Source organism: Urocampus carinirostris, chromosome 6 (genome assembly GCF_059441175.1).
Source record: "Urocampus carinirostris isolate Australia breed hairy pipefish chromosome 6, RoL_Ucar_1.0, whole genome shotgun sequence".
In the NCBI taxonomy this organism is placed as follows: Eukaryota; Metazoa; Chordata; class Actinopteri; order Syngnathiformes; family Syngnathidae; genus Urocampus; species Urocampus carinirostris.
The window spans coordinates 34426089-34441977 of NC_142354.1; the positions used below are offsets into that span (position 1 = coordinate 34426089).

Genomic DNA, 15889 nt, shown 5'->3' on the forward strand with positions numbered 1-15889 from the left:
AAGGCAATGTTCACTTAGCCTTTAACATGGTAAACGTTGCCTAAAACGATTGCTATTGACACTATATACATGAAGTCACATTGCTTTCCCTGGCAGAATGAGAGCTATCATGGATTGCAGAAGCACCCCAGCAGATAGCAGTTGAATGAACAGTTCAGTTGAAACAAACATCAAAAACGACGACAGAAGAGTATAACCACAACATTTGATGGTGATTTCTAGTTGTCCCAACAGGCAAGGTTCTGGATGCAATCCGGAAATTAAACGCATCTGATTTGATAAAGACAGAAGACTAAGATGTTTATCTGCAAATTAAAGGGAGGAACTCGCAGCCCTCAAATTATTCCAGGATTGTCAGCGAGCATTTTTCACAAGGTATGGTTGATCTATTCCCAAGCAGTTTTATGAAAGTAGGTACGAGTCACGTCAAAGACACTCAATATACTAAGTTAGCTAGAGTTACCTAGACAACGTTAGTGACTTACAATTGCCATTTCCTACTCCATAAACGCGCTGCTTTTATTGAGATAAACCAGTGATTCAAAACACTAATCTTCTGAATATCAAATGTATTGAAAACTACCATGTGCTCTACCGTAAATCTTATTACGCAGAAATGAACTGCAAAATTATAAATGGACAAAACGGGATGCGAATTTCAGAAGACAAAACGGAATTTCGCCAAGTAAATATTTTCAACATGCTCAAAAGTGATTTCTATACAAGCTGCAAATGCCCCATGCTTTTCTGTTCCCCCAAAATGTAGATATAAAGCCATTTTAGTAAGGTTTGCGCGAGGGGGACATTTCACGCCGGGGGTGCATTTGTCAGCAAAACAAAGCTTTTGGATCAGCACCGGTGTATGGGGATACTCCATTTACAATATAGTGGTATGGCCCGTGTGGACTGAAGTCAGGCAGACTGGGGGATTTGTTGGTGTGAATATGTCAGGAGGAAGACTGTATGGCTCTGTAGCTAGCATTGCTAATGCTATCCTCAGATTCTCTAAATAGCGCCCTTTATGCTTTCTGACAAGGTGAGCCACCTCATCTAACAGCTGCACAATATTTATTTGATTAGTCTTTGCCGATTGGGTTAAATAGTACAGCTGTTATTGTTGTCTCTGTTTACTGGCCCCGCCCACTGTTTTCTACAGTTTCCTACCGTCCATCATGGTGTTGTCACATGGTAAGGTCACGAGTGTGCAAAGGGTTAATACCTGTTGTTCGGATTGTGGGTAATTCAATGCAGGAGTGACACACCATTCGAAAAGTTACGATTATCCATCTTTATAAGTCAATTTTGCAAACTGGAGTTCAAAACATACAGATTTAAGCCATTAACAAATCAATTAAGACCCAGCTTTAGGAAACCATCATTTTAACCACTTTGATTGTGTTTTAGGAGGCGTATGGAGTAAAAATAAATGTTTTTGTTGAATTTCATGACAACGTTATTATACTTTTATATGATAAATCCAGGGGAAGGGAACTAAATGTCGCGCTACCAAAGTTTTGGAGATTGTTTAAGTTACCTATGGGCCAGGCTTCTATACAAATTCCTAACCCAAAATATTTGGGAGTCATAACAATGACATTCAATGACTATGTTAATGTGAAATAAAACAAAAACCCAACAACAACAAAACTACATTTTTGGGGGGAAAAAAAAGGCCTGTTATCTCTTCATTGTTTTGATTATAAAAAAAATACTTCACAATAGAAATAAAATATCGAGCAACCTATCAAGGAAACAAAATAATTGAAACAAAGTTTGATGTGAACATGCAGTTTTTATTTCATTATAGTAATAATTAGTGATTTTGAATATTCTGTAATGCATTTTCTATATTGCAAATAAAACCTGTCATCGGTTATTTTAACACAAATATATTTTATATATGCATGTACAGCATTATATGATATAGACTACTTTTTCAAATTTACCTCCCAAAAGATTTTTCAAACATTATCTGAATGAACTTCATAGAAGAAACCTGACTGATCATTAAAACTGTATAATAGATAGTTCATCTATTTTGATAAATTGTTTTCATTACAAATAACTTTTTATCAACCTCAGTATGAATGTATAACTTTTCTTTTAAATTTAAACATTCTATTCAGAATGTACATATTTCTGAGTATTTTCTTTCTTTTATTAGCTACAGAAATAAAACTGCATGAAAACTGCAAAGATACCAGTTGTTGCGAGTTCAGAGGCTGCTGCCTAAGAAGCACCCACACTCACACACTCACTTAAAAAAAATAAAATTAAAATAAACAACACTCTTGTGTCTTAAAATGTGCATTATCTGTAATTAATATAACATATGTAATTAGAAGACACACTAGGGACACTTACATGGTCCAGATGCCTCCATTCTTCCGCCCATTCCCTATCAGTCAGCCTGTGGTCGACAGGCTCTTCGCGGTAGCCCCCATTAGTGCCTGATTAAAAACACAAATGAAACACATAATTAACATTCTTCTTATTGCAGAAGACGCAATGATATGAGCCTCATCTGTAATATGATATCAGTATCCTAACACATCATGTGAAAAACACATGGTTTGATTTTCTTTTGCACCTAGATGATATCACCATTGCGGCACTAAGGGAAGAAAAAACAAGAGTGAAATGAATATGAGAAAAAGGTAGAACAGAGAGGAAAAGAGAAGCTCTGTGATGCAAACCAGACTTTCGGCACCCGGAGCTGGAGCACATCTGGAAGTCAGCTGTCAAACGCACACTCTCTCTCTCACACACACAAACACACACTTATACAAACGCCAAATGTCTCTGCTGGCACCCTCCCCTTGCGGAACTCCCAGCATTCCAGCAGGGAGACACTCAGGCTGAAAGCAGTGGCTCCGATATTTAAACACAACCAGCCGTGCGCTGTTTGTGACCATAAAAAAAACACATGTGCGCACACACACGCACGCAAGAAAGACATAGGAAAGCAGCAATCTTGGTAAAACGCCGAACAAACGGTCGACAAGAAGCCACATGCACACTGGGCCCGTTGAGAAGAAGAATGGTTCCTATGTGGGCTGCTCGCTGCCTCCTGCTTCTCATCAGCGCTCATCAGTTCAAAGTCCTACGGTTGTGTACACGTAGTTGTGGACCAGCGTGTATGTGTGGGTCCGGTTAAGTGGCGGCAGGCGGGCGGGCGGAAGGTTGCGAGACGAGGGATGGGGACCTCATAAACAACGGCACCGAGCTCGAGAACACAGCAAAGGTGTGTGTTTCTGCGCTGCTGCTGCCTTCAATATAGGGCTGCAACGATTAGTCGACGTTGTCGACATAAATTCATAATAGAAAATAGTTGACGATCAATTCTTTTGTCAACTACTGTTGCCAGCAATGTTCCCTGTAATTTTCCACGGGTCTGAGCATTCACACAAAGTCGGTGAGCAACGCTTGAAACAACAGTGAGCAACCTTAATCCCAAGTGTGGCAAGATAATTAATTATCAAACATGTCCAAAACTTGACATCAAGTTACATTTTGCTGAGTTTCCGGTAATGCAAAATTATTTTTCTCTTTTGAATGAATTGACTCATGTACTATTGCAGAGGTTGTACGGCCTACAAACGTCGTTTGTTCTTACAATTCTTTCACAAGATATCCATTTCTTTTTTTTTCCTGATATATTTTGTCGCATAATATTAACATTTTTGGGGGCTTATTTAGTCGGTTGTAAAATACAGAACTGTACTTTATAACATTTTTAGTGGAAGTACAATGTTGGCAACAAGATTCACTTGATATAATTGGAAATTATTTGAATGCAACACACTTTTTCCTCTTTTTTTCCGTGTTTTTTTCTACTTTTTTTTAAATTCCTTTAAAAAAAGTCTCATTGTGTTTATTTTTTCCGAGCTGTTACTTTTTTCTTTTTGTTCTCCATTTAATTTTTTCCTACGTTTCTTTCTTTTCTTTTTTTCTGGCTTTTTTTCTACATTTTTCCTTCTTTTTTTCTGTTCCTTTTGTTTCTTTTTTTCTCAGCTTTTCACTACTTTTTCATTTTGGTATTTTTTTCTTTTTTGTTCTATTCCCCCTTCTTTAAAGTCATTTTCTGCATAATTTTACATAATATTTGGTCATGTTGGGATTTAAGAAGCAAAAACACCCTGAAGAGCCGTTTAGAACCCGAAAGAGCCAGTTCCTTTTAATGAGCCGAGCCGAAGAAGCCGGTTCTCGTCATACTCCACTAACTTTACTCAACTTCGACTCGACTTCAAAATACCGCATTTAGGACACAACGTCAGGGGAACCCGTGTATTTTTACCTTAATGCACTGTAACTTTGACTTAAGTCGCTTCTTAATTAGTAATTTTGAGCCCTGATTTTTGTGCGCTGGCTAGATTTTCTTGTGCGCTGAGAATGTGCGAGCAGTGCGCAATTGCGCACGCGCGCAGCTTAGAGGGAACACTGGTTGCCAGACAATATTTGTAACAGAGTGAGACATCTCTGTACAGTGTTACCTCTACTTACGAACGTCTCTACATACGAAAGTTTCAGGTTACGGAGTACCTCAACGGGAAAGATTTGCTTCTTATTACAAGGGTGTTTCAGGATGCCAAGTCAAAAAGCAGTACGCACTGCTATTAGCCGCTTTCAGAGTTTCCAGAAAGTAAAAAAATTGCTGTTGCTTAAAATCTGCCTGGCAACTCAAGCATGCTCTTCGCGTGTCGTCACAATTCAGCAATGAGAAGGAGAGGTTCTTGCAAGATAGCGAGGAGGACACAGTCATCATTCAATCAGCCCAAATTAAAGACATTTTAGCAAAATTCCATGACGTCTCTGAATTTGTGGATAGGAATCACTTGGATAAAGTGTTGAGGAGTCAGGCTATCACTCTTAAATCATCTTCATTCGGAATTGAAGAAAAAAGTTAACAGTATTGAAAAGTATACGATTCTACGACTAATCGTTTGAATAGTCGTAGTGACTAGTCAACTATTGAAATAGTTGTATCTTTTTTGAACCATTGTTCATTTGTATGTAGTTTGAAACTCATATCCAAATAACTCTTTTACTTTTTGTGCATTAATTATATTAGATGTAATATACATCCAATTTTATCAAATACAAGTGAGAAGTTCAGGCATGGTCGGTGACTAGTCGACTATTAAAAGAGTCAGTTGCAGCCCAAGTGGTAATAGGAAGGTTGGAGGCTTCGAGACGAGGGATGGGGAACTCATAAACACGGCACCTCCACTGAGAACATAGAAAAGGTGTGTGTTTGTAAGCTACTATTGCTTCCAACCAGAGATGACAAGCCCCCTAAAAAGGAGGGGGGATTTAAGGGCGCAGATATACAACAGAGTCTGTCCTGTCGGTCATGGACAACGCACCTCAGAAAATAAACTGAGTCCCAATTCATCGGGGCGCCACTAAGCCAAGCAGACGGGACCACCCTTAAGCATGTTAGTCATGAAAGAATATATATTAAAAAAGGTAATGGTTGAAAAGAGCCTTCTATCGGCAAGTTAGTGTATAGGTCCCACTTGTTGATGAAGTGCTGCTTCCAAGGGTGAAAATCACACTCTCTGAAAGGAAACAGTACCGTGAATTCAAGACGACAAGCCGCTTCTTTTTTGCTACCTTTTCAGCACTGCGGCTTAAAATGGCCTGGTTTTTTTTCGTGGTAGCACTGATGAAAACCGCGAACTGCCCTTTTCCACAACGCATGCGCTCTAAATACAAAACACCTGAAAACGTTTATGATGTCCTTTAGACAGAAATTATCAATGTTTTTTTCCACCGTTATTCACATGATATATAACCAGGGTCGGGTAGGGTTACTTTAACTGGATTACTTTCAATTACTTTTGGATTACTCCAATACCAAATATGCTAATAAAAGACAAAATAAACTAAATATGACTAAAACTTTGAGCAGGCTTGGGGAGTAACGGAATACATGGAACGGCAAAAATGATGTTGGCAAGCTGTTTGGATTTATTTTCATTTTGTTTCTGTCGCATTTTATGTTAGTTTTGCCGGAGATCAAAGAGATCAAAGCCAGGAGAGAGAGCTTACCACGTGTTGTGAGTCATCATTTTATTCATATTTAGTTCATTTTGTCTTTTATTAGCATATTTGGTATTGGAGTAATCCAAAAGTAATTGAAAGTAATCAAGTTAAAGTAACCCTACCCAACACTGTTGCTATGCTACATATATTTGCAACATTGGTTTGAGTCAGTTATCGTGAGAAAGAGAACTGTAGTTGAGTATCCCACTGATATCATCCATCCAGTCCCTCCCATATTTGGTATTGGAGTAATCCAAAAGTAATTGAAAGCAATCCAGTTACAGTAACCCTACCCAACCCTGTATATAACAAGGAGTAAAATGTGAAGTTTAACCGTACTTTATTGAATATTTACTACGTTCTCACGATATTTCATCTTTTTAACCCACATATCAAGTCCTCAATTTACACATCCGAATTGAACAGTAGTGGAAGTTATCTATCAAAAATGCTACACTTCTCCTTTCGTATTATCAACGTCAATGTCAAGTTGCTAAAGTTTCCTTTAAATCTCAAGGAACTATGTCAACTGAATGTGACAACCACCTATGACAAGAACACAAAAAACACGTCTGTGTTGCAATCTGGCACTATTCTCCACAGTATTGTTGGATAAATATCTTTTTTGTAAAATATGCCAGGCTGTCAGGATCTTTTCCAACCATGCCTTTTGTGAAGTTGGGCACAAAAGCAGCAAATCATAAGTACCACGTACACAAAAAGCCATAACATACGATGATTAATCAATAATTTCTTGTTAGTCATTGGTCCTCAAACTTCTTACCACTGACCTTTGCATCCAATGCTCTGAAATTAGATGAAATGATCTGCATTTTTACAGCGCTTTTCAAGTCAACGACTTCCCAAAGCGCTTTACAATGTGCTCCACATTTCCCAATAGCGGCCATGTATTGCAGCCATGTAAGACGCTAACCTGCTTATCGGGGGTATTAGGGGTTCAGTGTCTTACCCAAGGACACTTCGACATGTAACACGGACGAGCCGGGATTCGAAGTGGGATCCTTTGATCCCAAGACGAGCGCTCTACTTCCTGAGCTACTGCCGCCCCCAAAACTACTCTAACGCCCCTCTGCAAATGTGGTCAGCTATATTTTCTGACTAATCCATCATTACTCATACCCTGTATCCTCGTGCACCCAAATTTTGAGTTTGTTTTTTATTTTTTGTTTGATTTTAATTTTTGTTGTCGTTTCGTGCGGCCCGGTACCAAACGAACCACGTACCAAACTGCCCAGTGGTTGCAGACCATAATTCTAACTGACATTGTTTTGAGTGTATGAATTACTTGGCAGTCGGGGCCTCTCTTTGAGCTCCCGAATCTCCAAAACGCGCTGGCTGTGCTCGCGGTGCAGGATGTGAGGGGCGGCGATGTCGTCCAGGGCGTAATGCTGCAGCGGCGGGGGCGTAGGGTGCAACTGGGCATTGAGCGGCAGCGGGTGCGCAGGGCTGTGCCGGGGAGCCGGGCTGATGGTGCAAATGCGCTTGGCGGCGGGCTCCATGGCCACGGGCCTTTCGTGGAAGCCGTTTTCCTTCACCCTGCAAGTCAGGTCGAATCGGGTCAGATTCCGCCAGGTACCTTTTTGAGTTACCTGTGCTCACCTGCTAGGACTGGGCCTCTTGACGGCAGCGTCGGACGGCTCCATGAGGAGCTCGGAGGAGTCCGGTGAAGAGGCCATGGTAGTGCTGAGCAGGAGGTGCTCGTGCTGTGACAGATATTGGGCCGGGGTCTGCTTGGCAGCGCGTGCGCAGTGGAGGAGCTCTCTCTGGAGCAGGGGAAGGTTTGCCTACGGATTAAAAATGGAAAAAAACGCTTTGAAAGAATACATTTTGCTCCCCTAATTGCATGTGACTAAATCCCATTTGAATTGGACACTTCCTCTTGAAAAGTTTCACAACCCAATTGACAGTTGTTTACATGTACCAACACCTGATACGTTTATTTCATTTTTCAATTCCTTTTTTTTTGGTCTGTTGTTGCGCACTGTTTATCGTTGTTATGATTATTACAACATTGTTGCTATTGGCCAATCATGTTGATGTGCTTTGATTTCCACAACCCTTAAGGCTGATCTGCTATTGTAACCCTGAAGAATGAATAAAAACTGGAGGCTTAGGGGACTTTATGCGGCACTCAAAAAATAGATGGAAGTCGGACATTTCAAACCTTCCGAGTTGCGAAGTCGGGTACATATCTTTTCTCCGTCTTTGCGGCTAGGACCTCCCACCTTGACTGTCATTCAAATGATTTTCCTGCTCAAATTTCTTGGAACGCTTTGAGGTCTTATGTCAGACCTGGGCACTCCGGTCCTGGAGGGCCGTATGTTCTGCATGATTTTTGAGGTTTCTCTGATCCAATACAGGTGATTCCAATCACCAGTATCGTTAACGAGCACTTGCTAGCTTGCTAACGAGGTTATAATTTGTATCACCTGAGTTAAAGAAGAGCAAACTTCAAAATCTGGCAGGACGTACGGCCCTCCAGGACCGGAGTGCCCAGGTCTGTCTTATGTGGTACCATGCTCGTGGGATAAATCTGACTTCCCAATTTTCTGGAATGTAACATTAGAACAGGTTTGGAATTCCCTTATCCGAAGGCTTCTTACCCAGTCCTCCTTGAAAGTTCAAAATGCATTGATGTCTTCTCTTCTTATTTTGAGTGTCCACTAAAGTTTAAACTTAACAACACCCATGAATGTTAATTTTAACCGTTTCACAGTGTGACTTTTTTAAAAAATATTGGGCTGATGTTGTAACAAGCTTCTAACCATAGATGATGTTAAATATTAATAATGTTAAGCGTGAAAAGAAAGTATTAACTAACATTGGCAATGCTTTACTTGTGTGCGTTTATCCCATTGAACCAAAATATTTCACCTTCAAATCTTTAGAATTGTTGCTTTTGTTGAAATCTCAAGTTTCCTAAGTGTTATTGGTACGAGGTATTGTCATTAATGATCACTTGTAGTTTGGCAATTATTTTGATTTTTTTTTTAACTGTTTATCATTTTATATTGTTGTCATCGTTGATAAAAAAATAATTCTGAATTGACAGTCAACTTTTGAGTAGTCATTCCTACTGATACTAGATACTAATACCATTACTATAGTACATTCCCTTCACCTAAATCCACAAAATCATGACATGTTTTTAGGGATTTGATAGATATTTTAAAGAAATACCATTAAATATTTGACCACTAGATGTAATGTGTAGTGCAAACAAAAACGAGAGCAACAAAGCACAAGGAAGAATAGAAACTACAGAGTCTCAACATTTTCCGGTTTTATTTTATGCCCAGTCTTTTAGAAGGTTTTTGGTTTTCTTGGGTACCCATAGCCGCAAGACAGCAAACAATCGAGTAAACTCCCTCTAAGTGAGGCTCGTGTTCTGAAAAATAAATACAAATTTCTTGCCCAAAGACTATAAAAAAATAAGTAGGATAGTTCATGTCTGTTTGCTTATAATACAAATCAATACTGTTTTTTTAATGAATGAAGGTTTTTTTACCACTAGGATGTGCTAAATAATACACTAAAGGTCATTTCATATTCCTCAAACCTCCAATTTCTAGATCCTCATTTTAAAATGAAGGGCAGCAGATACTTATAATAACAATGGGGTCAGCACAGATTCCAATACCTTGTTTCTTAGCTCTCTAATCATTATTTTTTGATATTTCTATTTGTTTATGGATGGTTTCATTCTTATTACTTACAGCTGCAGTTTCATACATTGTTTATTGAAATGTCTTTATCAATATGTGTATCTTTTAGTGTTTTTTTCCACTCGGCATATCCTTATGTTCAATTTTGTCAGCTATCCAACGGGAGCAAGACATTTCCATTAATTGTAAGTGCACAATTTAAACACTTTTGGTCACAGCACCGACACACATGTTGAAACAAAATCTTGGAAATATTCTATAATAAACCCTTCCAAACCCTCTACATATTTTTCCCTATTGAGAACTTCTCTGTCTATCCTGTCCTCAACATCTTTTCTCCCCCTTTTTTCTTGGTCTCACTTAATGAGGAGCAGACGCTGTGTGCTTGCAATTACACCACTTCCTCTCTCTGGCGAGTAAATAAAAAAGCCGAGCGTTGCTTTTTTTTTCATTTTGCAAAGCGTTTTCAAACCATGAGGGCAGACCTTTTCTCAAGCGATGCTTTCACTTCTTCAACAGTACAAAATGGACACATGGTCGTTATTATATTGCGCCATAACAGATCAGTAGGATTGCCACGAGCAATTATCCAAAGGATTTCTTCATTAGAAATAACATTTTGCTGTGAAGTATATGAAAAGCAGAACGGTGACACTAAACGGAAAAAAGTACGATCATTGTTTGCTAGATTGTGTTTTACGAATCTTTAGATTACGTTTTTGGGTGAAAAACTAACCTTTTAGCATTATTAGCTACTTTATGAAAGGACTTTTGAAGCCACAAATGCCGCAGAAGATCTATCTAATGGGAAAGTAGTAAAATCACATGCATAAATTATATATATATATATATTATATTAGGTTGGGGGTATGGGGTGCAATAACTTAAATTTACTCCTTTGCAGATGTTGAATATTCTGAAATAAAAACAAAAAAGAACACACCTAAACATTAGCATTTGTTAACAACACACTTTGGAGACACTTTTAATAACATAAAAATTACATCTGTTCACCTTGGATGTAATATATTTAAGTTTAAAAAAATCCTGTATTTATTTTTCATTCTCTATTTGCTGTGATGCAACATTATTTATTAGGTGATTATAGCATAGTGCACAATGTTATCTCAATAAAATAAATGAATATCCCTATTCAAGTTCCAAATATGTAAACGTGCAACCCACATTGCAAATAGTAAATAGGTAAAGTAATAATTTTTCCATATAAGGTTTTCCCGTTCTGCTGGCATATCATTTTACTCATTCCATGTATCATTTTGTATTATTTTACGGCAAATGTGTCTTGTATATAATGTAATTTATATAATAAAAAAAAAAAAATTCACAAAAGTATCTGCTAGTTGTAGCAAATAAAATAATGACTTTTAAAAAGAGAGAAAAATAATATTGATCATTTAAATTTTCTTTTTTTTCCCACATTGCCGGTACAAGGATTTTAAAATGATATCAATGCTGCTTAATTTTATTTGTTTTGTGCTAATAATTAAAATAATAATTAATTAAATAGGGTAAAAACAAGGTCCAAAACAGTTTTTGTAAAATTTTCCAGTACTGTTGACACATAGATTTTTTTTCTTAGATTACTGTAAATCGGTCTTGAAATAAGAAAAAAAAAAAATATATGAGGAAACTGATCTGGTAGTTGTATGTGATTTAGAAAAAAAGAAAATATAATATAATTTATGTTATTATTATTATTTTGATCTTTATTTTAATTTTACCGGTACTACAAATTATTTTTTTTTTGTTCAAATAAGTAAAATGATAAACAATAAAATAAGTTATTTCCAGGTCCAAAGCACTTTTGGTAATATTTCTGTGTTCAGTTTTTTTCACAGTAAACAACCAAATGTAATTGTCTTGGTGCAGTAAACAAAGAAGCACAGGACAACCTTTAATTTGTGTCCATCTCATGGTTGGACTCTTAAAGGGTTTTGCTTGTTTTCATGCATAGAGAACAGAAAAAGGGGTCTTCCCCAAATTTTTCCCACAAAGTTCAAAGCAGCAAAAGAAAAAAAAAGGTCTGCCCCTAACCCCCAGGCCCCTAACCAGTGGACATTTGAGAAGAGGGGCTATATGGTTCTCTTTTTTTGGGAGGGGCGGATGCAAGATTGGCGGCGCCTCAGCAGCTGAGCACTCTTCATGGGACAGCGGCACTCAAAGCTCATAAAAATGAAAGAAAAAAAAGGTTGGGGGGCAGGGGGGAAGAAAGCAAGACTTTATAGGCATGTTTCACACTTCCAACTTTCAATTTCCCCCTTCTTGTCCCACCAACAGGCAATCTTTCTTTTTCTTCTGAGAAATGAAGTTGTGACCCTAAACCAAGCACCCACCCCACTCCCCTCCATCCCTTGTCATAAATTAGCAACAGATCTTTCTGGTCTCGGGACAGACGGATGGAGGTGAGCAAGAGGTAAACGAATGGGGAAAAGAGCGGCGGCGGTAAGATTTACGGGCCATGTTCGGGACCGAGAGGGAACTCCTAAAACGAAAATGTATACACTTGGAGAGACATCTCCCGGTTACAAAAAGGCGCTCTCGGGGGGGCCGTTAAATACGCAACGTCATCTGTTGCGCATCGGCTCGGCACGCAAATCATGGCGGAGAAAGCGTTTGGAGGAAACGTTTGCTCACTCGGGCGCGTCACGGGGTCAAGTGCGTTCGTCTTTCTGCTGCCATGAATTGAAAAGGCGGCAGAGAAGAAGACGAATGGGACACACTTCATTTGAGACCACTCTAAGGATGCTTTATACCAATTGTTTATCTCCACAAATACGAGTGCAAGAAATCAACACTAAGATACAGTATGTAGAGTTTTACAATCACACAACAACGTTCTAACGGTTTCACTTATCGTTGCTTAATGCAGTAATATGGATGTTATTAACATTTTATATGCCCACATCATTTTTTTACATGCACATAATAAAGTGTAGCTTAATACTTACCAGTTTATAACAATAATAAAAATGATCATCATTATCTAATAAAATAAATTTCCTGGGACAAATGCAACTGCATAAAACACATGAGGAAACATAATAAACCATGGCATTTCTTAAGGCTTATAAGATTACTAATAATACATAGTGAAATAAAATACAATTTTCCATTGACTAACTAATATCAACAATACATGTTTTTAATGTTTTACATCAACAATAGTTGTGCATTGCAAATTTTGTCACAATAATAATAGTAATGATAGTTTTAAGGAATTAATGATAATTCTTCACATCATTTTTTACTTTAGTGACAGTACGTACCCCACATTTACCTTGTGCTGTATTATACATTCAAAAATATAGATAGTAACTAAATATAAAACTAATATTTCAATAGAGGATCTAATATTGTATATGCACAATAGTAGTTTATAATATTATATCCATACTAATAGTTTAATCTTATTATATTGAATATTTCATTGTTAATTAATGACTTTTGATCATGTAGCCAATTCATGTAGCAGCAAGATAAGAAGCAAGATAACAGTCAGCGTCCTTTAGGAGAGCCTCATGTAATGTCAATGAATATACATTTCTTGAGCTACAAGTATTGTTCATGTATTTTTGCTTTTCATTAAAAATACTACTAAAAATATATAATATAGATAATGTCCAGCTACCAGCCTTCCTGTGCAGAGTTTGCATGTTCTCACCATGGTTGTGTGGGTTTCTTCTGGGCACTCCAGTTTCCTCCTCCCACGTTCCAAAAACATGCATGTCAGGTTAATTGGCTGGTCTAAATTGTCTGTCCCTAGAGTTGTCTGTTTCTCTATGCCTTCAGGCTGTCCCCTACCCACTACCCAAAGACGGCTAGGATCGGCTCCACCACCCCCACGACTCTACAGAGGTTAAGCGGTCCATATTTTTTATTAATTATGTTTTTTAGCACTAGGAGTCGCTAAATAATACAATGTCTCTAAAAGTCTAAATTGTAATCAGGCTGTGTTTCTAATATTGATTTTTTGAGACACCCAAAAGGTCAGAATGAACTTTGAGTGTTTACAAAAGAAGCCAAAGCAAAAAATAGTGGGAGTGAAAATAAGAGAAGACCAAGCTGAAGCAAGTACACATTTTGTGGGCAGGAAGGTCGAACGGGAATGTGTACCTTAAGAAAGGGAATAACAAAGGGCCTCAAGGGGAAGTTGGTGGCCTCCTGGAGCCGCGAGTGAAACTCCTCTATGGTCACGGTCGAATTCTACAAAACACAATCAAGATGCGTTAAAAAATAGACGTCCATGTTCAAAATTTTTAAACAAATTCGCAATGCGTACCACCAGTGCCAGCACCAAACTACGAACGTTGTCGCCGATCTCGGGCGAGATGTCATTGCCGAACTGCTGCAAAGTGGTGAGGAAGCGTTTGAGCTTGCTGAGCTGGCGAGCGCCGCACGTGGCCGGAAGCTGCTGATTGGCCAGCGAGGACGACGACGAAGACGAAGGCCCGTTGCTGTAGCGCTGCGGCGGTGAAGGCACCGCGTTCAGCGTCGGCGGCGAATGGTGGTTGCCGTTGGTTACTATGGAAGGAAACAATTTGTTATACAGAGGCAAAGGATATCTCACTTGGCCACATCCCTTTGTACCTAAACTATTTATTTGTGTACAAGGCGCAGTTTTTACACCTTAAATTAAAGTTAGTGACTAACTTCAAGTTTTGGTGTGTGTTATACACCAGGTCTTACGGTAGAAAATGTCTGCATTTGTGCAATGATCGATAGGTCAAAAATATCGCTGACCACGATCACAAAACATTGAATGCAACCACATCTCCTGACTCACACTACACCTATTTTTAATAACAATATCCAAATGACCAGGGTTGGGTAGGGTTACTTTAACTGGATTACTTTCAATTACTTTTGGATCACTTCAATACCAAATATGCTAATAAAAGACAAAATAAACTAAATATGAATAAAATTACTCAATTTTGTGCAGGCTTGGGGAGTAACGGAATACATGGAACGGCAAAAATGATATTGGCAAGCTTATTTTCATTTTGTTTCTGTCGCATTTTATGTTAATTTTGCCGGAGATCAAAGAGATCAAAGCCAGGAGAGAAAGCTTACCACGTGTTTTATTCATATTTAGTTTCTTTGGTCTTTTATTAGCATATTTGGTATTGGAGTAATCCAAAAGTAATTGAAAGTAATCAAGTTAAAGTAACCCTAACCAACCCTGCAAATGACCTGCGTAGATGTTCAAAAATAAGTACGTTAATTCTTGATGGCTCACGCGCAGAGGTGATGCACACCTTTATTTTTTTCCTCGCCTACACTCGCTTAGACGAAAACGCGAGTCAAACATTGCTGTTTTGTGCAATTACCAGTATCCAGAACTACAAAGTTTAAATTCAGTCTTCTTCATTTTTTTAATGATAAATTGGTTAGACGGCAACAGTGGTTGCCCAAAGTTGCCTATGATGCGGAAATTCCCGAAAATCGAGCAGCTGAATGGAACTAGACCAGAGAATATTGTTAGACAACGGAGAAAACAAAATGTTGTCCTGACAAATATAAAGAAAAGCAAAAAAGCATGATGAAGGGAATAACTCTTTGGTGTATCTGATGATGAATCAGACTTTGAAGGACATCAAATAAATATATTGTAAATTTCATTTTGTTATTGTGTTCATAGTTTACGTTGTCAATAATTAATTTTTATCATGGCCGCACGTATTGAACGTTTGTCACTTACAATGCTAAGTTTGAAGTGAGTGCATGTTACACACAAATAAATACATTCATTTCTTCCATTTTAAGCCTAGCGCACACCTAGTGCCAATCATGTCAGTCATGCCTTTGGCTGCAGAACGCCAACAACCTGAGTTAGTCGTTTAAGTAACGTGTTTTCGGATCATGTGACCATTCAAGATCGAGACTACTGGAGTGTTTACGAAAATGAGCGAATATTTACAACTATGCTGAAAGAAAAAGGGCTGCGTCATGTAAAATGTGAGCCCTGTATTTCTAGACAACAGCGCCAGGGCAACCATACTGTGGAGAATACTGCCAGATTGCAAGACAGGCGTGTATTTAGTGATTTTGTCATTGGTGGTTGCAGTGGTATTGTACCTAATTGCATTCACTTGTGATTAACGTGTTAGCCCCAAAGTGCAGGGGTTCAGGGT

General features: G+C 38.4%; 1 protein-coding gene across 2 annotated transcripts in view; it reads right to left on the minus strand.

The window, feature by feature from the left end:
• The window catches only part of cbfa2t2 (CBFA2/RUNX1 partner transcriptional co-repressor 2), a 52907-nt gene that overhangs the window by 11516 nt on the left and 25502 nt on the right, over window positions 1-15889 (minus strand). For both annotated transcript variants that reach the window (XM_088338840.1, XM_088338839.1), the window contains exons 3-7: window positions 14035-14276; window positions 13869-13958; window positions 7669-7853; window positions 7355-7605; window positions 2365-2450 (exon numbers count right to left, since the gene is read on the minus strand). In XM_088338840.1, coding sequence (XP_088194966.1) covers window positions 2365-2450; window positions 7355-7605; window positions 7669-7853; window positions 13869-13958; window positions 14035-14276 — 854 coding nt within the window. The remainder of the gene's footprint in view (window positions 1-2364; window positions 2451-7354; window positions 7606-7668; window positions 7854-13868; window positions 13959-14034; window positions 14277-15889) is intronic.